A 25891-nucleotide genomic window follows, 5' to 3' on the forward strand; every position below is an offset into this window, starting at 1 on the left:
ATCCAGACGGGGGAAACGCTGAGGCTGGGAGGAAAGCAGCAGCGGAGGGAAGGGCTGATGCCCTCCCCACGTGCCTGGAGGAGAAGCTGTGAGGAACTGGATGGGAAACACGGGAATACTGGGGGGGTTTGGGGCACACGACTCCCAGCTTCGAGGCTCCCCAAGCACCCCGGGGGTCGCGACCCAGCAGCTCGGCGCTGACGGGACCCCCACTCCCCAGGCAACCCGGGGCAGAGCAGGGCACGGCGGGCGAAGGGGGAGGCCTCCACCGGCGAAGGGGGCGGCCTGGGGCGGGGGCCCGGGGCCGGCCGCTTCCGCCCGGCGCGGCGCATTCCTGGGCCGTGACTCAGGCGGCGGCGGCGGCGGCGCTGCGGGATGAGCCCCGCGGCCCCGGGCGCTCGCAGCTCCCCGGCGGGGCGGTCGCCGCCGGAGCCGGCACGGAGCCCAGCGGCCATTTGCATGGCGCGGCTGTGAATGGCGTGCCCGGCCGGCCGGCCCCTGGCACGGGGGAGGAGTCTCCGAGCCCTGCCCGGGCCGAGCTCGGTGGCGGCGGCGGCGGTCCCTGAAGCCCGGAGTCCGGCGGCTCGGTGCTGAGCGCCCCGCCGCTGCGCTCGTCGCCGCCTGCCCGGTGAGTGCGGGTGCGGGTGCGGGTGGGCAGAGCAGAGCAGAGCAGAGCAGAGCGAAGGGTTTTGGTTTTTGTGGTTTTTTTTTGGGGGGGGGACGCCGCTGCCCCGGCGCGCACGTGAGGTGCGGGCTCCGTCCCGCAGCGCGGCCCCGCCGCGGCTCGGCAGCCCCCTGCTGGCGGCCCCGGGCTGCGAGGGGTGGGTGGGTGTCCCGGGGCCGCAGGTGGGTGACAGGTCCTAGCCCCCGGGTGCGGCGTGGGGCAGAGCCGGTGTCCCGCAGCGGGGAAGCCGGGAGCGGGTCCTGCCTCGGAGGGGTGGCGGTGGGACCCCCGCTGACCCCGGAGCTGGGGGCTGGAGGGATGGGGGCGAGTTCGTGGCCGGCTTGAAGCTGAACTCGGGGCCACGCTGGAGCCCCAGGCCCTTCCAGCTGCCCCTCGCCACACGTTGCCACCCGGTTGTCCGCTTATGCTGGCGGTTTGGCAGCCACCTTGTAGGGAATCATAATCCTTACAGGTAAAGGTGAGCTTTCCTCTGGATCCAGCCCTTGAGCTGACTTTTCACACTGTGCACTGCTGGCCTGAAGTGGGGGAACTGCAGCAGCCCAAGGCGATTCTGGCTCAAACTCGGATATTCCATAATTCTGTGAAAACTTCTGCAGGATTGCACCCTCAGTGCTGCATCCTGTTGGGCTGCTAAGAAAGTGACCGGTCCTTTCCCTCCTCATAGCACACACACACACACATAGCTGCTGCTGTTGGAGGGGTCCTTGTGTGTATTTTGACTTGTGCTTTTCTTTCACACAATGTGAGAGGTGAGTGAGTGGCGGCACAGATGACTTCTGCGTGGCCTTGGATTGTTCCTTGTGCAGCACTTGGTTGTGGCTGCGGTTCTCTTGCAGGTTGGCCTCGTGGTGCAGCGTGCGGCGTTGGTCAGGGATGCCTGGGTCTGGGAACAAGCAGGAAGCTGTTTCTTTTCTTCCTGTTTTTGTCCCTATGGCTGCTGGTTTCCTTTGGGAAGAAAGCTGTGCGTTTTGCAGTGAAGGAAAAAGGCTATACTTAACGGGAAGGGACAAGGCAGCAAACGCTGAAGGAAGGGAACTGAAGGCGCTTCTGGATGAAGCATGGGATGAAGAAGGCGCACAATGATTTAATGGCAGTGATGCTGATACAAAGACAAGTAGCTCCCCTTGTGCTATAAACAGGGTAAAAAGGGCCCACTTGGGACAAGCTGGGGAGCAGAGCCTTGGGAGAATTGGGTCTGCACTCCAGTGTGTGGAATTAGGTTGTTTTCCAGCTCTTCTATCTCAGCCATGCCGTGTTTGCAAGAGGTGATATGTAGTGCTAGATCCATTGAGATAGTTGGAAGAACCAAATGGGCTCTTAGGTGCCTCCTTCACATTTTAATGTTTTAATTGTTAAAAGGACTTTCAGAATGGCCTTGTATGCTTGAAACCCTGTCTGCTCTTTTTTTTTTTTTCTTTCCCCTCTCCAGCCTGTCAGCCTAGTGACAGCCATCGCCTCTCCCTCCTGCTGCTCCATCTGTAGGTCCTCATGGCTACGGCAGTGCTTCCGCTGTTAACCTAGGTCTCCGCTGTCCTTGAGCTGGGGCCTGGCCGTCCTCCCGAGGGGGATTTTGGGCTTGGAATGGAGCAGCAAGCTTGGCCACCAGCTCTGTGCTCCTTGGTCCTGAGTCCCCGGGGCGGCAGCAACTCTCCTGTGTGGTCGTGTGTCAGCAGCGCTGTGCCCGCTTCAGCGGGTTCCCATGAAAGGAGGTTAAGGCTGTGTGGTGTAAAAGCAACTCCCACAAAACTAGTTCTGCTCTGGGACTTCCCATGACAGGCCTTTTTTTTTTTTTTTTTAAGCAATACATTTGCAAGAGACCTGCCTACAGACTGGCTTTTCAGGTTCTGGGGAAAGCCGTGGGCTGGCCCAGGGCTGAGGAACGTCTTGCTCTGGCTCTGTGCAGGGTAGGCCCCAGCCTGGCCCTCACCGAGAGCTCCTGGCCTCGGCACCTGGCCATGGCAAGAGGGGCTGGTGCCTTGCCTTAGGATTTGGGGACGGCGGGTTTGGTTTAATGGGGGTCTTCAGCAGTCCTGCAGCAGAGTGGGGCTGCACGGCAGGAGTAGGAATTCCTTTTGGGATCATTGGTCTTGTTCCTCTGGAATCCAGCCCCGGAGAGTAGCCAGCAAGTCCCAGCATGTTGCCTTGAAAGAGGCAGGGTCTGCTGAGTGTAGCATGACAGGACAGTTTATTTTGGGCACAGGGCCCACATGCTCAGATATAATTAGTAAAGGTTTGATTCCATTCAGTGTATCAGATCTTTCTGCAGTGTGAACGCGCAGCCTGGTTAGTGCTGAAGGTCTGAGATGGGCAACGTGAACACGAGTCCCGAGTTGTTTTCCATTCAGTGCATCCAGGGAGGAGGTTGGCAGAACACCCACTGTGCAGCTGGGGATGTTGCCTGCCGAGTGGGATTGGCCGTGAGCTGAACATCTGACATTTCTCTATCTGCATCTCAAGAGCTGTTATCTGGCAGAGCAGTCTCTGATAATATCCTTCCCTTGTGGCTTCTGCCTTTCTTCCTTAGTTATCTCTGGAGGCTTTGGCATCCCATGGACACCATGCACCCTTCTCAGAGCTTCCAGCATTAAATGTGACCCAATGCAACGCTTCTGTTAATTCCTGTTCCTGCAGCCACCTGCCTGTCACCAGTGGATGACCCATTCCAGTAAATATTTAAAACCTGAGGATGGGTTCCTTCGTGTTTTTTTTTTGTTTGTTTGTTTTGTTTTTTTCTGAGCTCAGATGTGGATTAGTTTCCTTTCATTTCAGCTGAAGAGATGCTGTGCGGGGCCCTGTGTCTAACTCCGTCATCACTAGCTGGAATGAAGCAGACAGGAACTGTGCAGATCTGGCACTGTTATTGTAAGGTTGCCTCCCTGCTACTGGATATGTACTTGTTGTAGGTTTAGGAAACCCATGGAATGTACGCAGTGCCTGCCAGCACACAGAGCTGTGTTGCATCCTCTGCTGAGAGCGTGACAGCCTCTCTAGCTACAGACTGCACTGTGGGGCTGTAACCTGAGTTTAGTGGGAACCTTTGTGTCTGGGTGGTAGGTAAAATGTCCCCGTTCTCCTGGAAGGTAAAATGAAGATGGTTGCTTTTTTCACAGGAGGAGAAAATGTCCACTGTCAGGTGGGTTATCATCTCCCCAGCTCTGGCTATATATATTTTTTTTATTTGATTGTTTGTTTGTTGCCTTGTTCAGAGCTAGCAGATGAACCAGTTGAACTGAATGGAGATCGTGACCTGCTCGCTCTGTTCGTGTCCGGTAACTCCCCTCTGAGGTCAGCACCCACCATGCAAACAAATATTTAGGAAGGGATGATCCTCGTGTGAGCACACAAGGGGAGGGCAAGGCTTGACTGCCAAACCTCTCCTTCCAGGCAGGCTGCGCGGTGCCATTGGTAGGTCTGGGGCAGCTCTCAGAGAGAGAGGCTGGATTGTGGCATTGATGTGGAGCAGTGGTAGTCGTGTTCGTGCCGAGGCTGTGCATGGTTGTGTCTGTGGTAGCTGAGCTTCCAACCGCCTGCTCTGGTTTTGGTCCTACTCCTTTAACAGTTCTCCAGGACTAGCTGAAGCCCACTTGAGATCACAGTCTCGGATACTTGCTGTTTCAGTCAGTGCTGCTGTAGGAATGAGGAAGTGGGTTTTTTCTTTTTTTTTTTTTTAATGAGTGTTGGGATGATGCCACAAGGAGCAAATCAGTAGCCGAGTTTTCAAGCACATCATCCAAACTCTGGTCAAATCCTTCTGAATAACAAACAGTGGCTCTTTGCTGCCTGATGAAGGCGGAGAGTTTGTTTCATGTTAACCTTAACTGTTGAGTCTCCAAGCTGCATAGGGCAAGTTCATTGGTTGTATGCTCTGCTGCAGAGACAGTAAACGCCAGCTTGACGTGAGGCTTGTGCATGCTGAAATTTCCTTTGGGCTTGCTTTTCAATGATGTGGGTGCGCCATTTGTTTGGAGCACAATGGAAGATATCTTGTGCACGCTGTCAAATCGTTAGAACTATTGCAATACAAACCCGAGCAGCGGGTACGTTCCCAAAGGGACTGGAGCCTTCAGCAACGAGCAGACTGAGCTTGAGTAATCAGAGCATCTCTAAAACACAGTGATTGTTACCGGAAATTTAATTTCTTCTCAATGATCTAAGAAGTGTGTTGCAAAAGGCTTCCCAGGGGAGAAGACATACGAAGACATGTCTGATCTTGCCTTTTCTGGATAATATACCTTTGCTGCCTCCTCCCCTTCCTGTTTCCACTCTGCTGAGAGAGGGACAGCCGCTTGCTCTGCTGGTCAGTAGCAATCCCTGGTTTGAAGGCTTTTCTTTTAAAAGGAACAATCTGTATGAGATCATCCTGAAGCTGTGCAGGATGCTGCTTTTACAGTTCTGCAGGTCTGGCGCTTTGCTGGGCTTTGACTTCATGAAAGTTGTAACAGGTTGGTTTGTAAGATCTGGAGGACTCAGATGTCTGGGGTGCATGAATACAGCTTCCATGGTTCAGGTGTTACTGCCCTGTAGCAATCGGCAGATGGCAGGTACATTTCTCTGTCGCTTGAATTCAGAGATCACTACTTTAAAGTCAACCACAGGAGCCAGCTGTCTAGGATTTGCGTTGCCAAAAGGTGTGAGCGTGCCTGCCCTTTCTCCGTCTGCTGTGGGACTGTAAATTCAGAGGGAGCAGTGAGAGAGAACATACCATTTGCTTAGTTCATAAATTGGATTAAAAAATACTTTTCACTCCCCCCCCCAAAAAAAAAACAAAGTTAGAGTTTTGATTATTTGTATTATAAATGACTTCGCGCATTGGGCACACATGACTGTATACGTGAGCTCACACCTGCGGAGCAGGGCGAGCTCTGCCTGCAACTGCTTCCCCATGAGGCAAGGCAAGAGGAGGTGGTGGCCAGCTATCGAGCACCAGCCAGAGCAGAAACTGGAGCAGCGGAGGGGCAGGCTAGCTCGCCTGTGTCAAAGGCTACCCACAGGTTTGTCCCTGGCTAAATCAGCTAATGCTTAACAAGAGCAGGTCTGGCTGAACCAGCTCTGCTCTGCATCCTTAGCTGTTCAAACGTGTGTGTGTTTATATATATATATATGTATATATTTTGAATTATCTCCATTGGGCTTCACTGCTTTTGGCATTGCTGGTGCATGCAGGGTTACTCTGACTTGTATTTGGGGGAACAGGACCATGGTCACCTTGGAGAAAGCAGGTGTGTGAAGCTGTGTGAAGATGCTGTGAATTTCAAAGGGGCGTGCAAAGAAAGCTGGCCTGCATGGCTCAGATGCTGCTGCTTCCATCCCTTCTGAATATAGAATGTCTTCTGGTGGCTTTAGTGTTTGTTATTTCCTTTAAGATTTTTTTTTTTTAGATTGCTATTCAGTGTGCTTTTATGTAACTTTCCATAGGAAATGTTGTCATCTGTGGCAGTTTTGATCTCATTTGCCAGTGAGGCATTCTTCTTTAGCACAACAAATAGTGATACTTAGCTGCTTTTAATACTAAGGTGAATGCATGGGCAGCAGCTATTCCAGAAGTAACTGGAGCCAGCATTCTCTGCTGCTTGGAGAGTCAAACTAGTGCCTTTTTCTTAGCTTCCTGTGTCCTGAATTGCAGTACGTGTGACAAATATGCGAGCTGATAGGAAAAAACAGTTACAAATGCAGAATTTCAACAAAAAAAAACCCTCCTTTGTTAAAATACAGTGTTAGGATTTTGTTTTCTTCTGTGTTCTAATGTGGGATCGTGCCTGTGCTATCAAAACCTTTCCTGAATCTTACCTTACTGCATACTTGAGGTGATGGCCGTGTCCGTGCTACTCGTGGATCAGGCAGTATTTACAGTGCGCCCATTTTACTGGTAACGAAAACCAGTACAATCCCTTCTGGAGTCCTGCTGAATTTTTGCAGTGGGTTGAACGTGTACTAAAATAGTTGCTGTGATCACTCTTTCCTGCTTCTTTGTTAGCGAGGAGCTCCAGCGGCGTGGAAAAATGTAGACCCCGGCGACTGCCTTGATGCTGCTGGGGACCCCAGACCACAGAGTGCTGCTGTCTCGGCTCTGGCACTTTTGAAAAGGGTGCAAGAACTAGGCTTGTGCAGATGAGCCTTCTTCTGGATACACTTCCACTGTTGGCAGTCTGCTGTTTATAACTGGATTTGTTAATATTTGAGTTGTTAATGTGATTATAGTTGTTATCCAGTCTGGCTACATTCACTGCGGCACTGGACCAGCAGCAGTATCCCAGCTGCCAGTATCCTGCGTGAGCGTGCTGAGATGCATCAGCTGGCTGGTGGCTGCTGCTGGTTCGAGGGAAAAGCCAGCTCCTTCTGAGGATGACTCTCCCAGCTTCCCTAAGGAATGGAAGCATTGCTTGGTGCCGGCTTCTCATCCTCTGTGTTTGATGCACTGTCGCTGGAGCTACGAGCAGGTACCATCATCAGTCCGAGCCCTGACGCAGCCTACAAGTGGTGTGCTGCGACCAGAGCCCTGGGGTGCAGCAGCTGTAAATGTGGCTGTCGCACAGGGCACCAGGCTGGCGCTCTGCATGGTGCTGCAGGGTGTGTGCACAGGGAAACACAAACAGGATGAAGACACCAAAGTACTCCAGAAAGCTTCCTGCTGCTCCCCCCTTTTTGCTGATGATGTTTTATGCTCAGGCCGTTCCCCTTGCTGGTTTCTACGTAGGTTGTCGATAGCTCTGTAGATTTACTCTAGGAGCTGGAGCTGGATGCTCATTGCTTCTGGTCTGGGCCCTGTCTGGGCTCTGGGTGGTGCTGCGAACACCCTTCTGTCAGCTGGGAGCTCTAGGAGATGGAAAAGGCAGCGCCTCTGCCCAGTCTGCGGGGCTGGGTTCCCTTTGTTAGGGCTGCAGGCCTTAGGCTAGCAGGGGAAGCCGGCCCCTTGGAAACCTTTTTGCAGAACCTACCCGTGTGTGAGGCTTGGCTGTCAGCTCCCTGCAGCTTCACACTTCTGTGGAGTTGGTTTCCCATTCAACGGCTCCAGCAAAAATTCACTCTGCCTCTGATGAAGGAGCGGTACTTCATTCCTGCTGCACTCAACACCTGCACTCAGGGCAGGGTTCAGGAAATAATTTAAGCTTCAAGAGATGCAGAACGCACCACCGGCCTTGTGATAATTGTAAGCTGCCCACAGTGCTACAAATGTGAGGTTTTGGCCATGTTTTCATAATCGCGTGAAACTGTACTGCCTCGAGAAGCATTTCTGTCATCTGGCTCCAGCTGCTCTTGTTGTTCCTGCCTCTTCCTCTCTCCCCGTGCTGGCACAAGTGTTTGTGGAGCCATGTGGTGATTTTGGGCTGGGGAAGGAGCTGGGGCTGGAACAAACCGTTTACATTGCTGAGCTAACGCGGGTTGGATCTCAGTGCAGGTCACCCCACAGCTGCAGGGATGGTTGTGCCAGCACGAGAAGGGGGCAGCGTGGCAGCTGGGGGCACTGCTGCTTCTCCTGCCTTGCATCTCTTTCAAGTGGCTGTGACGTCTTTGCAGCTCGAATTGTAAGCGGTAACTTCTGTGTGCTGACTCCTGCTCTGCCTTTCGTCTTCTGGAACAAAAGGACCTGGAAGATTGGAGTCTGTTGCCCGTGAGTGTTTGCAGGTTGCAGTTGGGGTCATCTTTAAACCGGTTCTTGGAGGAGTTTAGCTGCAGATCCAGGGACAAACAGGAATCAGAAGTTTTTTGAGCTCTGTTTTTCTTCTTTCTTCAATATGAGTCCACCAGACCTGGATGCCCTGCATATCCCATGCAGGGCTGCTTTGAAAGCTGGTCAAGCTCCTGTTCCCACGGGAACTTGTTTTTAGGTGGTTTCCATCATGACCCACATTTTTTTTTTCCCTAAAAATTAGGGAAATCAGTTGCACAAAAGGACCTCTGATCTGCTTTCCTGATCATGTGATGGGATCACATAGGTTCAGACATCACTGTCAGGCATTTTTATTACCTGCACTTAAACCCCTCTGTCTCTGTGTGGAGCTGAACCTTCTCCAAGATCAGCGGGTGCCAGGTGAGGCTTTGCACTGTGTGCCTCTCACATGCCAGTTTCTTTCCTCAGGGCCTTGTGTGATGTCCAAAACTCCTGTTTATTTATTTGTTTTCCCTAATGTAGCTTCCTATTTCCTGCCATAGGTGTCTGCTTGACCTCTTCCAAGACAGGAAGTTTCCACTGGTATTTCTCAGCAAATTAAGTAAATAATTAAGTGGCTCACGATGAAGCCCCTCAATGCTGGCTTGGTTCCTTGGGTGGCCACAGAAGTCAAAAACCTTCCGTGTAGCTTCTGTGCTCACCCTGCCGTGGCTGGTTCTTGCCTCAGAGACCCTGCGGTAGTCCTCATGTTCTGCTTTTCTGTGATCTGCTTGCAGGTGGTTTTGGAGCCACCTGCTCAAGCACGTAGCTTCTGCTGTAGATCTTCTCCGAGCACTGGTTGAAAAGAGCTCTTTTGCTGTTGCCTCTGGATAACGCCCTGACCTGGCTGGGGTGGGACGGGTTGGCCTCTCCCTGCCTCTCTAGGTTTAACATCTGCGTGCATTGTCCTTTGCTCCTCATCCCGTGACTACAGCTGCTCCCTGGTCTCCAGTTGTTTCTCGGGTTGTATTAGGTTGTCCCCACAACATCTCAGGATGAACTTGAGTGTTTTCTGACCCCAAAGGCAGAGAGCTGCCGTTCTTCAGAGTTGTGAGGGTGCCAGTACGTAGGGATGGCATTACGCTCCCTGGAGGGAGGGAGATCCCGTGCCTTTTAATGCACTTCCCCAAGGTGAATGCAGCCCTTCAGCCATTCCGGCAGAGCCTGCACAAAGGCTTCTCATACCCCAGAACCATTTTTTCCATGCTTTGCTTGGACATAAAAAAAGCTCCCCAGCGCTGACCTGCGAGGCTGGGGTGGAGGAGAGATGTTTCACCCAGGCGGAGGACCCTGGTTTGCTGTTCCAGCTCAGCTGATATAAGGGTGAGCTATCACCGAACAGGCAGGTCCTACCCTTCCTGTCTCAGGTTGCACACAGCTTATCCAGCATTGTCTGAGCCTCTCGGGGCTGTCAGATCAACGAGAAGTCATTCGCTTCTGGGTAGGGCCAGCTCTGTGCTGCTGAAACACCTTGAGGCGGCTCGCTGCAGTGAGCCTGCTCTTTGGGCAGCTGGCAGGTGGGTTTGCTTGCCAGCAGAAGGGAGGCTGCTGGTCACCTCCTGCCACTTGCTGTGGCAGCACCAGCCTGTGCCGGCACCCACGTGGAGCTGGTGCATGGCCCTGCATGGCGGAGGGCAGCAGGCAGTGGGTGGGTGCCGTGTGGGCACAGCAGTCCTGCTGCCCGCCAGCTCCCTGTGGGGCAGGGCGAGCAGGACAGCGTGTTTTCCTGGCTTGCTGCCAGCCCATGCCCAGAGGTTCCCGGCTTGCCCTGATCCCAGCTTCTGCTGGGCTGTCGGCAGCTCTGCAAAGCCTCGTGGCATCTCCCTTGAGCTCAGCAAGCAAGGGCTGGGAAAGCAGGGGAGATTCCCATGCAGGAGTGCAGCCAGGGCAGTGCTGATGTCCTTGTTCCGTTTTGGAGGTGGTTCCTTAGGGCGGGATGTGGTGGATGGAGGTCGTGGCAGAAGCCTGAGTATTGCTGCACCCTTGGCAGCTTTCCCTGAGAGCGCAGGGACACAGGCCTGGTCCGCCTTCCCCGTCCCTGCCTGCCCTCAGCCCCTCCGTCTGGCTTGTGTTAAAGGTCTGGCTTGTGCCCAGTATTTGGGATATTACTTGTAACTCATTGGGTCTGATCCATGCTAGATGGTGCTGTTGGCAGTCATGAGGCTGAAACCCCGCTGCTCCTCTTCTCCTTGGATTTCCTGCCTTCTCCCGGCCAGCCGGGCCAGCAGAAATCCTCCTGCAGACAGAGACACAGACAGCAGCCTGCTGGCTGCCCTGGCTCCTGCTGGCTGCAGAACACATTTAGGATCCTGTTCTCTTTGCTGTGTTTCCACTCAGAAGCCCACCAGCATGCCTCGGCCAGGATTGTTGCCGGAAAAAAACCCCTTGCCGGGGGCTGTGCGCAGCAGGCACGGCAAATGCAGCTGTTGCAGTGACGGCGATTTGAAAACTGGAGGCAAGCAGCTGGAGGATCATTGTGGACTGAACACGGTGAGGAGACGGCGGCGGAATAGCTCCAGTGGCTGCTACCTCCTGGGGGTGTCTGTACGAACATGCACACGCTGGGCTGTCCAGGAGCACAGTGGTGGTGGGGGAAAAAGCACACAGGGCTTGTTTGTGTGGTAGGGTTGGATGAAGCGTTTTTTTTCCCTTTTTTTTTTTTGCATTTGGAATGCAAATTTTTGGGGAAAACAACAGCTTTATTACAAAAGGAAATGCTGGTAATGGTGGAAATTTCAGAAGAAAATCAACAAGCTTATAGGGGAGTGGCTTTGGTTGCGTGTTGAAATGGAAGGATGCTCTGCCTTGGAAACGATTGTGCAGACCTAAGAATGTGTTTGAGATGCCCCTCAGTTTTAGGAGCATACTCAGACTTTCCACACAAGGCTTCCCGTTCTCTGTTTGGGTCAGAGGAATTTGCTAAGCAGCTTTTCTTGATCATGTGCCAAGTTCAGAATTTAAGGTGCTCTCCCTCTTTCTTAGCCTGAGCCACAGCGCGGTGGATTTAGCTTTCATTCTGGTGCTGTGACCTTGCTTTGTCAAGGTGCTTCTGAAGGTAACTTTACTGGAGTATCTGCGCCATGAAGGGTTTTGTTTGTTTGCTTTTTAATTGAAATGGCCTTTATTAATCATCTCTATGCTGCCACCACAGTTGTAACATGCAGCTGGGCTTGCAAATGTCGTGTGCTCAACGTGTGTGCTGGGGCAGAGTTTGTGCTGCCCAGTTCCTTGGTCCTGTGATGCTGAGGGAGCAGAGCTGGCCGAGCAGTGCAGATGGTGGCACCAGGCCTGGGTGTGTGCTGGTGCTGCAGGGAGCACCCCAGGCAGGTATGGGATCCTTCTGCCTCTTCCTAGCCTCTTCAGACAACGCCCGTGCTTCTCTCCTGGACAGGGATCCCGCTGTGTATGGGGGAAGAGAAGATGCTAGGGAGAGCATGGAGGAGATCTGTACAGCCAGGATGGGCATGGAGAAGAGGGACAGGGAAAAGCTGCTCACTCATCCAAACCAGGAACTGTAAGGCACTGAGCGAACACAGGAAGCATCAGGTTTAAAGACAAACTGGAGGATGGCTCGGCACACAGCACGGCTTCTAGCTCCTTGCCACAGGCAGTTAGCAATACTGACAGACTGCACGGATTCAGAAGGGGGTTGGATAAATTCTGGAAGAAAAAATCATTGGATGGATATGGGGATGGATGCAAAGAACCATTAAATGCAAAGACAGCTCTGGCACAAGATGTTCCTGAGTTATTCATAGCACATGCAATGACTCTGTCCTGGGAGATACGACTGTCAAGTGATCCTCTACTGATTGCCAGGCATCCTCTGCTGGTAACGAGATACCGGATTTAGGCAGATGCTTGGCCTGACATTGCGTGGCTGTGCTGTGTACGTTCCTGTCCTGCTGCTGCCAGTGGCCTCTTGAAAACACTGATTAGGACAGTACTGAGAAACTGGGATTGTTCGAGGGTATGTGACCATGCAAATTCATGTGACCATGAATTATGTGTCAGTGCAGTCAACTTGGAGATGAAGCCTCTTGGCCAGAACGAGTACGTGGATGTGGTATCCTGAAACACTAACCCCTTAAAAATAATCAAGGGGGTAGCGTGAAACTCCGGAAGTGCTTTTAGTGCAGTGCTGAGCCCCAGGTTAGTAACTGCAGCACTTTGAGTGAAGGCCGAGTGTAATAATGGGTGTTACATGTGCTGCAAAGATGTCCAGCCATCCAGCAGTGCTGTGCATACAGCTGGATCCACGGTCAGTCTTGCCTTGAACCTCCTGGAGACCCTGTGTGGCCATACCCCCATCTCTTTCCTGCCGGTGTCAGAGGTATTTGGCTGCCCTGTGCTGTGGCCATGTAACCACAGTGCGCAGACACCTTGTGTGTATGTAAGATTAATTCTTGGCCAGTCCAAATGTGCACATGCAATTGGGAACTCTGAACAGCCACAGGCTTGACCACATACGTGTGCGTGCTCTGGCCTCTTCTTTGTGTGTGGCATGTGGAGATGCCAGTGCTTGTGGGTTGCAGTGGAGCTGGTGAAGGATGCTGGCACGTCCCTGCTGTGGCAATTTAGGAAGGGGGACTGAACACCAATTCCATCAGAACATTGTTCGCCGTATTTGACTTAAGGTGCCTGTTGTGTGCCGGTGCCGTGCCTGGGATGGGGTCGCAGTTGGAACAGGTGCGTTTAGGCACCCCTGCAGCTACGGATGGAGGACAGGAAGGAATTGGGACCTTTTATTGCATGGCACTGCATCTGTGCACATGGGGTGCTGGTGCATGTGCAGCGGGTATGTCTGTACAGGCTAGATTGTGAATTCCCAGACTTTTGGGGGCCTGTGGTATTTGCTGAAACCTAACCTTCATCCACCTACAGCTGAGTCCTTGCTTTCCATTGTTCCAGCTCAGCTGAGCATGGTGCTCCTGGCAGCCAGCCCAGCTTGTGTGACCGAGCTAGCAGCTGGTCTTCACCTCCTTTTAGACAAGATTCTCTTCTCCTAACCCGATCCAGGTCCCCCTCTGCTCCCTTCTGCTGACCTGCTCCCCCCTCTGCCATGTACCTTCTGCAATGGTAAGCCTCACTGTTTGTGTGGCTCCCTTTTCAGAGCACTTGTGGTGAGCTGTGGGAGCATGGTGAAAATGCTGGGAAAAGATGTCTGTTTCTGAGAACCAGAGCCTAATTTAGCTTGGAGGGGACCTTTGCAGGCTGTGTGGTTCATTTGCTGCACAGCACAAGGCTAATTCAGGCTGCTTGGGGCATCGTTTGGTTGAGTGCTGGATGTCTCCAAGGATGGAGGTCTCGCTGTCTCTCTGGTCCTGTCCCAGGACTTGGCCACTCAGAATTCCTGCCTTGCATCTTGGATTCATGGTGCATTCAGAACAAATTTTCTGTTTTAACACTGTAAAAGTGCTGAGCTCTAATCCAAAGAGAGCATTCTGCTCCCTTTCATAACGTGTGTGCCTGGACCGGTACTGTCCAGTTAACTGGACTCTGGTTCCCTCTGTTCTTTATGGGAGGGGAAGAGGCTGGCACTCTGATTTTTGTCTCCTGTGGGATCTGTGCTCTAGGATGACACAAGGAGGGATCCTCTTGGATCTGTTGTCCTGCTCGAGACATGTGCTTCCCACTGCTAGCTTGTGATTGCGTATGTGCTACGAAGGAATCGGGGCTTGCAGAATAGCTCTGATGGGCAAGCACTTGTGGAGATCTGTGATTGAATCCTCATCAATTTTCCTATTTTTTATTTTTTTTTAGCATGTGCAGCAAAGGAGGCACTCTCACAGCCTGAAGAAATCACATAGTCCTTGTCTCACTGCATGCAACCTATAAGGCCAGAGAAATTTGAGATACAGTATAGTGGACAAGATGACAATGAGTCACTCTTGTTACTTTAGTGTTTCTGTAACACAGTTGTTTTTACTTAAATACTATACCATTATTTTTTATGTATGAAAACCACTCTTAGTTCAGAATTAATGCCAGTTCTGTAATGTTCATGCTGTACTTGCCATGGGCACTATGTACTTGCATAGTGCATTCCGTGCCGTGATGTGTTTCTGGAAAATGATTACATGTAAAGGAGATTAGAAACAGTTACATATGGGCACATGCTAATTGCTAAATAGCAGGTAGTAAGGAAATTGTGGTGCTTGCTTTTGGGTGGGCAAGGGAGCCTGTGTGAGTCACAGGCTGGTTTTGGAGGGGGCGTCGGTGGCTTTTCGGGCTGCAGTTACTTAGCTGGTTGGAATGGATCCAGAGCTAATTAAGATTTAATTCCTGACTGTTTCTTGTGGAATCTGGATTCCACGGTAGTCCCAGGAAATTTTAATGGGAAGTGAGTCTAAAATTCGTGACTGATCTCCAGCACCTGGCTTGAGGTCCTGTGGGCCTCAGAAACGTGGTCTGAGTGTCTGGCCCTGGCTGACCAGGGCTGATGGCAGCTGGGACTTCTGAACCCTTGCCAGGCGCTTGGCAAGTGCGCTTGGCAAGTTGTGTGCTGTGGGGCTTGGGGCCTGTAAATCAGCCCGCAGGAGGGTAGTCTGCTTGGCCCCACACGCACTGTGTCAGGGATGTGTCTGGCCCCTTCCCAAATATGATTTCTTTCCCTCTCCTAGGCTTGAAGACAAACGTGGGACAATGTCGGAGGTGCGGCATGACAGCACAAGCAGCTTGCAGCGGAAGAAGCCACCATGGTTGAAACTGGACATCCCGGTGCCGGTGCCCATGGCGGTGCCAGAAGAGCCTCTGCCAGTGCAGGTACAGAGGCCAGGGCCAGGAGTGAAGATCTGTGGGGTTGTGGTGGGGTGTGCAGAGCCCTGCTGCAGTCCTGGCTGAGAGAAAGGCGGTGCTGTGTGATGACAGGTTGTTGGGTAAATTTATGACCAGTAGTAAGCTCCCCCTTGAAGGTGATAGGAATGGAGGGGATGAGAGTGTATTGCTGATGTGCTGAGATCAGTGGATGTGACTGTTCGGATGTGGGGATTGTGAAAAGTGTCCTGGCTTGGGGGGGTGGATATGGGATTGAGGTGGCCAAACAAACATTTCTTAAAGGAACCGGAGAAGTGAAGGGCTCCTAGAGAAATATGAGGGCCTGGAAGTGCTGGAGTTCTGCTGGAATGAGCAGGGAACAAATCTGATTTATGAATAGCCAAGATAATAGCAGGCTCTCGTCAGTAACAGCAGATTAAGAACAGTTACTGGCAACACAAAGCTGTTACCAGCATGAGCATAAGAAAATCACATAGGAAGAGAAGTAGAAATCATTGAAGAGTGGTGGAGTAGAGACAGGATGATAGGTTAGTTGGAACTCTACGAAGTAGGAGAGTAAAACATACATATTTCTGCTGGGAAGAGGAAGAATTACCAAGAATCTGCTTCAGAGTGGCAAAAGCTCTTACATACGGGTGAGACCAGGGTAGGATGGCGCTGGCTGCTCATGACCTTGCTGCAGAACAGAGACTGCCTGCTAAAAAGGCAGAGCCAGAGAGGTCTTGCACAGAGCCCAGATCCATGGGTGGAGTGTGGTGTCTGGGCTCAGATGGTAATACACAAGAACAGTTTAGCCAGCAGAGAAATTGAAGGTTCTGTAGCTTCTTTGGAGAGGAGTTGAGGGCGTGCTGATCTAAAGAGGGAATTTATGCTGTTACTGGAAGAGCAAGGACTGGCCTCTGCCATTCTCTGATCCAAGGACAAAAATGGACTTCAGCTATGTGTTGGATTCTGGTGGATGCATCTTGGTCCTGATCTCATGGAAGGAAGGAGATTGGGATTCAGTTTGCAAGGATTAGAAGTGAATACAGGGATTTAACTGTACAGGTTGAAGCTGTCAGAGTCATTTAAGGCTTTGATGGATATTTTCTTACCTGAAATCTCTAAATCCAGCTGGGCATCTTCTACAGAGGGTCTCTGCACTTACACTGAAAGCTGGTGTAGATGATGTTCTCTAAAAGTCCAGCATGTGCAGTACAGGCTGTTAGGATAAGACTGCATAACAGGCTCCTGCGGCTTATAACCTGAGTGTATGTGCATTTTTTTTTAACATAAAACATAACAAAAGTGGTAAGATTAGTGGAAATTATTAGTTCTCTGGCCAGAAGAAGTTGCAAGCACTCTTGAGACAGTGTCTGACCAGAGAAACAGTTGGTCGGAGCTTCACTGGCAATTGAAGCAGAGGGCTTGTCTGCTCAGCCTGCATTTTAGAAATGGTGTCTCTGCCAAGCTAATGAATATTTCATCTGGAGCAGCCTTGGGGAGGTTAGCTGAGAACAGTCTGGTGATTTGTGTCCTATTTGGTAGGTGACATTCAGCCAGGAGATGCTGAGAGCTTCCAGACCTGAGTGCATCCAGACAGTTAGGTTATGAACAAAGCTGATGTGGCTTTCCCAGCTCGCTTATCCCGTGCCCGGCAGCAACTACAGCACAGACTCACCCACAGCTTTCGTAGGCTTTTAGTGCAGATCCAGAGTTGCTTATGAAGCAAATCTCACTTGGCCCAGCTTACTGTGCTTTGCTTCACCTTGTGGAGTTGGTGGTCTAGGAACCTGTGATCTCAGTTCCTTCTGGCTAGAGAAAAGCCAGAGGGATGTGTTGCAGGATCTCACGTAACACACCCCATCTACAAATGGACATCAATCCATGGGACAGGCTAGAGCCAGTCTGAACTGAAACCTACTGCAACATGCAGATGTCAAGTCCTTGGTGCAGACTGCTCTGTTCTGCAGGTCCACTCCTGTTTCTTCACCTTAGCCAGTCATGAACTCAGTCTTTGTTAGCCTGATTTTGCTGCTCAACTGCATGCAACCAGCTTGTGACTTGGGCTGGGGGGAGAGGGAGGCTGTTGAGTTGCTGACTAAATGGTTCACATCTTGGCTGGCCTTGTAGATTATCTCTCTGAGAATGCTGACTCCCCTTCTGCTTTTCTTCACAGCCAACAAGACGTCAGGCCTTTCTGCGAAGTGTCAGCATGCCTGCTGACAACAGCCGCGTGCCCTCCTTGCCTAATGAAGTGAGGAGACCGGTGCTACAACGACAGACCTCAATCACCCAGACCATCAAGAGGTGAGATACCGAGTTCACGCAGCCTGCTTTAGTGGATTCTGCCGTCCGTTGCCATTCTTTATTCACGGGCCTCTGATTGTCCCATTGCCTGGCACTTATATGGCATGTTGTCAAAGCAGGATTAAGTTGTCTCCCTTGTTGTCTATCGTTAAGTTGTTAAGAAGTTAAACAGGACCGGACCCTTGGGATCCACCGCTGGTTGCTGGCCTCCAGCCAGACTTAGTGCCCGGCTCACCACCCTCTGGGCCTGCTCATTCGGCCATCTTTTACCCACACCTCAGTGTCTGCCCATACATCAACATGGCCTGAGAGCAGGCCTCTACGGCTGTTTGTGCCAGGACAATTAGGCAAGAGCACGTCAAGGATGAGAGGACACCCTGTGACAGTGCTGCAGAGGCCCTGACAAGAAGCTCTGTGCAGAGGGGCCAGGGCAGCCTCCTTCCCCAGAGGTGCCTCTGACACGTGCTGTGTGTGTGTAGAGCTGCGTAGGGCTGAGAGGTGTGGGAGACGGGAATCACTTCAGTGCTGGGGGAACAGATTTGCCTCCAGCACTACTACACTGTAAGACAAGGCACACGGAGCTACAGTGAGCAAGGAGGGAGTGCTGGGCAGGGGTGGTGAAGCTCCTGCCTAGCAGCAGGGCTATGGACAGGCATGTGCGGGTGGTGCACTGACAGACCTGTGCCATGTCTTCTCTTGCCTGCGCAGGCTGGAATGGCAATGCCAGGGCCCAGGTGGTGGCTGCATCCTGTGCTTGGTGGTCTGGGTAGTAATTCTGTAACCCTGAAAGTACCTGTGGTCCCACAGGGAGTGGCCTAGGAGTGCACAAATGGTTTTGGAAGGCCGGTGAGTCTCCTGCTCACAGTATGAGTGTAGGGGGTTGATGCCATTTAGCAGTGCAGAGTTGTCTCAGGCTGTTGTGCAGTGTGAGGGGTGGCCAAGTCTATCTTCCTCCTGGAGGAATCAGCTACACGTGATTTTTGTAGACTGATGTGGGTAGGGGGGCAGGTGCAGCAGTGGGAAGGACTTTCCAAGGGGCAGAACTGCAGGAAATGCACAAGACCTAGCAATAAAAGGATGAAGTAATGGACCAGAAACAAAGGCAGGGAAGTGCAAAGTACCAAGGAACGACCTAAAAACCAGTGAGGTATGTGATGAAGAATTGCAGACCACATATCCATAAAAGTGTCTCTGGGATTTTTTTTTTTTGTGAGTCCAGAGAGGGTGACTTCTGTGTTTGCTACTTAATGCAGCCCCAGTTATGCACAGAATGAGAAACTGTTCTGACAACAGCACTCTGTACCTTCCTGTTCACATCTTCTTGGAGGACACAGATACGGTGTGAGCCTAAATTCAAGAGTGTATGGTCCAGAATACAGCATGGTAGTAATTTAAGTGCAGGAATGGAGCATCTAATACTCCTTCCAGTCTCCTACAGCATCCAAGATATCCAAGCAAGGCAGTAGGTGTGGTACAGATAGACTTGTGCCCCAGGTAAGACCCTGCCAGGGTCAACGAGAACAACCCCAGAACATTTCCAGTGGCATCAGATACCTGTATCCAAGCAGAGCATATCTCATTCTGCTGACATCTGCATGGTTTCACACTCTGATGTCTGAAGCCAGACAGTGGCTTCACAGCCTGGTGGGCTCTTTCCCTTCAGCTCTCTTTTCTTTGCAGCAGGCAGGTACGGTTTCAAAGGAGTCAGACCCTGCCCGTTCATGGGCACCGGGTGGGCAGGAGTTCCCTGAGAAAGCGGCAGTCCCTGCCCCGATCGTTCTTCAGGTACTGGTAGAACCGAGTGTGCAACCTACCCCTGCATGTGTGTGCAAGGGCTGCTGTGAAGTGCACAGACTCTGGCTGTTGCTGAAACCACTTTGCCTTCCAAGGCCTGGCCAGGAGGCCTGCAAATGGGTGGCAGGGAGAAAGCTCACATGTGTGTCTAACAGAAAACGATGGTCACTCCTACTAAATGTGTAGGCAGCTGTCAATATATGGCATGGGACTAACAAACCGTCCACTCGCCAGCCTCACTCCTTCCTGCCTCTCCTAACAAGCTGTCAACCTCCCGGTGTTCACCATAACTGTAATATCTCCCCAGAGCAGCCACAGTGCAGCCTGTCTTTGCCAACGTTACTGCAACACGTTGAATATGCGTATATTGGCCCCAAAGCCTCTTGGGAGCAGAAGAGGAAAGAGATAAAGCTGCACCAAATGGATGCTGGTTACATCGGTCTGAATGTAGCTCAGAGCTGGTTGACATCGTGACTTTTTCTAATCCAAATGTGACTGTCTTCTTTTTGAGGTGGAGACCTTCATTTACTTAGCACCAAAGAGATGAGCCACTCCAGGAGTCCGGGGCACAGTGGCCATCGATCACCAACCCCAGACTGGAGCTCAGTAAACCGTGACTGTGCATGGCAGGGACTGGACCTGATGCCCAGGTGTCCCTTCTCATCCTACCTTCCTCACTGCTACCCTTGGCCAGGTGGCAGTCTGACACTGTGTTTGCCTTCGCAACTGCTTGTGGTTGGGCTCCGACTGTTGGAGCTGATTAGCTCAAAGCAACAAAAGAACACGAGCCAGCCCCTGATGTCAATTCATTGCTGGTTACAGTGCCCCAGGGTGTCTGTAGGAGGTGATGGGGCTCCCCAGCTGGACAGAGCATTCGTTGTTTTTCCAGGGTGCTCCAGATACCATAAACTCTGTTCTAAGGCTCTCATGGACTGTCTAGGCTATGATCAGTAGGACAGACCTCTGTGCTGGCACTGCACCAGCAGTGGTCCCTGGCAGTTCAGGAGCGGTACTTGCTGTGCAAAGGGGCTGTTATAGTGCTTGTCCTTCCGTGCTAACAGGAACAGAGTTTGAGAGCTCTGAGGCACTGCTCTTTCCACAGTGAGCTAGTAGGGGCACAAACAACTCTTTCCTTTCTCCCTTTGAGGAGTGGCCCCTTGTCACCCAAGGCCACCTTGGTGTCGAAATGTTGGTTATGGAGGTCTGAGATGTGTTGTAAGAACATTTTGTGGTGTGTTGTGCCTGTGCATCCGCACAGCCTGTGTGTTACCTCTGTGCTGTGGACTTGGTTCAGGTGTTTCAGGCCAGGCACTTACCCTGAGCCCTTCCACTTGGAACAGGGACAAAGATTGCTCTGACAAGCTGTGTGTCTGTGGGAGCAGAGCAGTGGTCTGAGCTGGGCATAGCCCCTTCTCTGAGGTCTGTCCCCTGTTGACTAGGTGGAGGCATTTGGAGAAATCTGGCTCAATGAGGTTGGGTAAGATCTAGCAATGGCCCACTCGACTTTGTGCCCACTGAGGGGCCTGTTCTGGGTCACTGGGAAGTTGGAGAAGGCTGCAGGCAATGTGTGGTCGTTTGCATCTGGAGGCTTTAGCTGGAGAGACTGTGTTTTGAATTTGTGTCTTTTTACGTAGTGTCAGGACACCTTCACCTGCTTGCTGATGGTATCTTTGTTCTGTAGGGTGGAATAAGGAAAACACAGTGCTAATTTCCTGCCTCCAGTGCACTGACTCAGTTCCCCTGCGTGATGTAATTCTAGATTTAACCTACCCTTTACTCCAATGTATGTTTTGATACTCCCTTTGTGATTTGTGAGGTCTTGCTTCTCAGCAGCTGGAAATCCTACACCTGAGCAGGGGGCCCGAGGCGAGGGTTTCGGGTTTGGCTTGGAAGGACTTTCAAGTTACAACACCTGGGCCAGACAGCTGTAGGCTGACACAGCTTGCCATCTTCTGAAGCAGGATTAACCACCGTGGGAAAGGCCTGGCAGGGCTGCGATGATCTCTGTGTGTTTAGGATACCAGCTTCTCCCGCAGTATTTGAAGTAGATTGTTGGTCTAATTCACACTTATCCCTCTCTACCTTCCTTGGGATTTTGCTTCTGATGCAGTGGGCTTCCATGACAGTAGCCCCTTGGCAGCATACCTACTTTGTGGCTGCAGCATTGTGCTCCTGTTTCTGCCACCAGCAGCATGGGGCTACATGCACCCGCCTTAGCGGCGAGCAGGACCACAGCAAGCGTTTGCTGTTAATGTTAATTTTGAGCAGGATGGAAATCCTGCAGCATGAGAAGGAGAATTTGGGAGTATTCTGGGGGTGTGGCGGGCAGCTGGGAGAGACCAGTGAATTCTGGTGGCCACTGGGACATGACACAGAGCCATGGAAAACTGTAGTCCCACAATGGGGGACCTAGAGCTGGCCTGAAGATGGTAAGTGTTTTCTGTGGATGGCTTTTAAAGAAAAATCCATTTTACCAACTTCTTATGTGAATTTCTGTTCCATCTCTTCTTCTTTCTTTCTAGGAAAACTCAGAACTAACTGTTCATTACACACATTGAATCTCTTGTTGTTTTTCTTTTGTCTCAAGAGAGAAAATAATGCTGTTGATGGTTGAACACTTCTGGCCAGCATATATCAGATTGCTAAAACTGGCTGAGGACAGGCTGTGGGATGCTCGTGGGGAAGAGTTCTGCCTACATTCTGATTGGGGTTGGCTGGAAGTGACCACCAGGGGTTTTGTCTTTTCAATTGCATTGTCCAAGCAAACATAATGCTCCTGTGTACTTGTATGCTGACATCTTTCAGAGGCACAGCTGACTGGTTTGGAGTAAGCAAAGACAGTGATGCTACACAGAAATGGCAGAGAAAGAGCCTTCGCCACTGCAGCCTGCGGTATGGGAAGCTGAAACCTCAGGTCATCCGGGAAATGGACTTGCCCAGTCAGGACAATATTTCTCTAACAAGCACAGAAACCCCCCCTCCACTCTATGTTGGGCCCTGCCAGCTGGGCATGCAAAAGGTGAGTAACCTGGGGTAGTCTCAAGGCCATCATGAGCTTCCTGCACAGTGTCTCTGCCACTTTTAACCCATCTGTTGGCACAGTTCTGCCTGAACATGTCTTCTCCAAAGAGCTACAGTCAGTGGCTCAATGTCCAGATGGAAACCAGTAATAAGTGGTGGCCATCAAGCATCTGTGCTGGAACCAGTACTATGTAGTATCTTCAGGAGCCAGTCAAACATGCTCATTTACCAGCATTTGAGAACTAACCCATAATATTCTAGCTCTTTCCTTTGCTCCATTCACTACCTTAATCAATATGGTATCAGGGCATCAGTGAGCACTGCTGCAACTTGGACAAGTGGGAAATTAATTTCTTCCCAAGCAAGTTAGTCTGTGACCTGAAGCCTGCCTGCATCACTGAAACAGAGGAGAATATTGTGCATCTTTCAATGCAGTCTCACCTTGCTGAGGGCTTTGGTCCCAGTAAACTCAGAAATACTGTTGTGCTCTATGTAGGCTACCTTAAATCAGAACGTGGTTTCAGTAGGTGAAACCCTATACAGCTTCCTGTTGAGTGTGCAACTGTGGATTGAAAAAGGGTCATAAAACATTAGGATAAAGCATAGAAGTCACATGGAAACCGCAGCTGTGGTGATGTAAGGATAGAGGTAAGTATTGTAGCTGAAGGCAATATTTTCAGTAGGTTGGTTCATGTGTTTGGAAGAAGTGGCAGCTTTGGTCTGAAGAATGCCAGAGAAGGGCTTGTAGCTCCTGGAAGCTTGCCTGCTCTTTTCCAGCTACTATGATAAATGGAATCAGATGTAAATGTACAGTAAAGTTTCACCAGGATACTGTTTAAGTCCAGTGCTGTCCACCATCAGAAAGGAAACAAGCTCTATAAAGGACATGGTTGCACTCAGGGATTTCTTAAAGTCCTGCTCATATATCATACTATCTGACTGCGGAGTTCCGTGGCACAGAAGATGAGTGAAAGCAAGAGCTTAGGAAGGGCTGAAGGAGATTTGGAGTCTTGTGTAGACGTCAGGAACATTCTGGGCAAAAACGATCAATACCACTACCACCAAACAAAAAACCCTGCTACCACCATCACCAAAAAAAAAAAAAAAAAGGAAAAAAAAAGAAAAACAAACCAAAAAACCACACACACACACACACAAAAAAAAAAAAAAAGAACAAAAACAAGTTGGGAGAGGTTTGAGGAGGATGTGGGTTTGGGACTGAGAATTAGGGCTTAGCTTGCAACAGGTTATGATTTATCTCCCTAATGTAGAATTGCTTGCTGTTTCTTCCAGCCTGGTTCTTGGCTGATCCCAGGAGTCAGGCCACTGTATGGTTTCAAGAGGTGAGACCATGGAGAGCTGGAGGGAGAAAGGTTTGGTAGACAACAGCTGGGGGTAGGTGACTAATGGGCTTCCTCTCTGGGCAGATCATAGACCCTTTGGCCCGGGGCCGAGCTTTCCGTATGGCTGATGACAACGATGGCTGCAGCATCCCCCACACGCCGATCACGCCAGGTGCCACGTCGCTCTGCTCCTTCACCAGCTCCCGCTCGGGCTTCAACCGTCTCCCACGACGGCGGAAACGGGAGTCTGTTGCCAAAATGAGCTTCCGAGCAGCTGCAGCTTTGGTGAAGGTACTGTCTGGGGGAGGGCAGGATCAGCCTGGCAGCAAGATGGGGCCCTGCGGTGCGAGAGGAGTGGGAGGGAAGGAGCTGTGTGTGCAGGCCATTGGTCCTGGAAAAAGTACGTTCTGTGAGTAGAGAGGATGTAGGAGGGCAGTGATGGAGGGGGAGACACCAGGACATGTCCTGTTTTGTTTCAGCCATCTGTCTGGCGGGCAGGAGTAAAAACCAGGATGCTGGCTGGGCTTTGGTATATGTCTTGCCCACCTTTTATCAGCCTTGGGGCTTTGATTCCCACAATCAGCAGCCTTAGAGGGTTCCAGCAGGTCCAGTTCAGCCTGCCTGGACCTCTGGGTGTCTGTCTGCACCTGCTCGTGGCACAGTAGAAGCACCTGAGCCTCTTGCAACGCAAGGCTCTTCGTCCTGCCACGTCTGCTTTTCTGGGCGTCCCTTAGGGGGGCCTGGTAGCCCTTTTGCTGTGGTTGGTACCACTGCTGTTTGGTCAGATGTTGTTGTAGAAGCCTGTGCTACCAGCCTGCATGGGATGTGGGCAGTGTGGCTTGAGAGGTGGGTTAGCACTTGGAGGTGTCACCTGGAAGGTGTTGCACACCAGCAGGTCTGCTGTGCTCCACAGGCAAGCGTGACGGGGTCAGTGCTTGGACTCCCCGCGTCCTGTCTGGGTGACACTGCATGTGCCTGGGGCTCAGGTTTCTGGCAGTGATCTGATGCCACTCTCGCTGGCTACAGGGGCGCTCTGTGAAGGACAGCACACTGAGGAGGGCTCAGCGGCGCAGCTTCACCCCAGCAAGTTTCCTGGAGGAGGACACGGTGGATTTCCCAGATGAGCTCGACACTTCTTTCTTTGCTCGGGTGAGAGGCAGGATGCTGATGTGGCTCTGGCTCCAGAGACAGCACGAGGCTGTAGCTCTGGCAGGGCTGTATGTTGCAGGGGGTGGTGCTGCTTTCTCCGGGGGCTGGTGTCTCAAATGTGATACTCACCCCCTTCTGATGGGACTTCTGTGTCTTTGCCCAGGAAGGAGTCCTTCATGAGGAGCTCTCTACGTATCCAGATGAGGTGTTTGAGTCGCCATCAGAAGCCGCAGTCAAAGATGTTGAGGTGAAACCTCTGGATCAGACAGATCTCACAGGAGGTGCCTTGGACAAAAATGAGCTTGAACGAAGCCACTTGCTACTGTGAGTATTTTCTTGGAAGCCGAAAATGCCTAATGTGGGGTGGTGGCCAACCCATTCAGAGTGGGACCTTCGGTGCTAGGCAGCTGGTGGGGCAAGACCATTGCTTCCTGCGCGAGGGAAGGCACGATCTGAGTGCTACAGGTGTTTGGAGCAGAGCTCAAAGAACAGAACAGTGGTGGGTTTTCTTTAAGCCCAGCTTGCTTCTCTTGATATTTTGGGTGAGAGACCACCTACCCCAGCTACCCATGAAAAGTGACTCTGAAGCCACCTGTCCAGTAACTTCCCACACTGGTGTGATGTGTTCTGGAGGCTGTGTCATGCCGTGGGCAAACAAAAGACGTCAAATCAGCTGAGGATGCTGGGGGCCCAGCCTTCAGCTATGGAGAATACAGCAAAGATGAGAAAGCTGTTGCTACAGACACCAGGAACTGTCGTCTAACTCCAAGGAGTGGTGTGAAGCATTGCTGAGTGTCAAGCTGGGCTGCATTCCTCACTTGAAACCAGAGAAAGGTGTGGCACTGATGCCGAGAGCCTTACAAATATGTGGGTGGTACTGTACTGTACGCCGAGATTTTTTCCACCTGAGTAACTGGTACTGAGTAATTGCTCTGTGTCGTTTCCGAGTCAGCTCTGGCTTAGCTGGCAGCTCACCCCAGCAGAGAGCTCTGCTGGGTGTGAACGTGTAGCAGACAGGGAGGTCCTTGTGGTTCTGCTGCTCGCAGCCCATCTTGCTCTGTTGGTGCTTTCCTTCAAGTGTTTCCAAGTACTTGACTCACTCTTAATGTAAGCAGAAGCAACGAATGGTGTGAGCTTATTGTCTTTCCTTTGGGATGGCCTCAGTCTTTTTGGCTCCATTCATAT

The 25891-nt window shown here is 51.5% G+C and overlaps 1 protein-coding gene across 4 annotated transcripts in view; it reads left to right on the plus strand.

Moving 5' to 3' along the window:
* The first annotated feature begins 332 nt into the window (after positions 1 to 332).
* RHBDF1 (rhomboid 5 homolog 1) overlaps positions 333 to 25891 on the plus strand; it is a 34628-nt gene continuing 9069 nt past the window's right edge. The window contains exons 1-8 of one of the 4 annotated variants that reach the window (XM_027468769.3): positions 333 to 628; positions 14957 to 15098; positions 17269 to 17399; positions 19080 to 19184; positions 21999 to 22212; positions 23642 to 23848; positions 24584 to 24706; positions 24870 to 25030. In XM_027468769.3, the coding sequence (XP_027324570.1) occupies positions 14979 to 15098; positions 17269 to 17399; positions 19080 to 19184; positions 21999 to 22212; positions 23642 to 23848; positions 24584 to 24706; positions 24870 to 25030 (1061 nt within the window). In that variant the 5' untranslated portion in view covers positions 333 to 628; positions 14957 to 14978. Of the gene's footprint in view, positions 629 to 4948; positions 5128 to 10584; positions 10824 to 14956; positions 15099 to 17268; positions 17400 to 19079; positions 19185 to 21998; positions 22213 to 23641; positions 23849 to 24583; positions 24707 to 24869; positions 25031 to 25891 lie in introns of those variants that run through there. The other 3 variants (XM_013107700.5, XM_072023978.1, XM_005028489.6) reach the window with 3 other exon arrangements.

This window comes from Anas platyrhynchos, chromosome 15 (genome assembly GCF_047663525.1).
Source record: "Anas platyrhynchos isolate ZD024472 breed Pekin duck chromosome 15, IASCAAS_PekinDuck_T2T, whole genome shotgun sequence".
In the NCBI taxonomy this organism is placed as follows: Eukaryota; Metazoa; Chordata; class Aves; order Anseriformes; family Anatidae; genus Anas; species Anas platyrhynchos.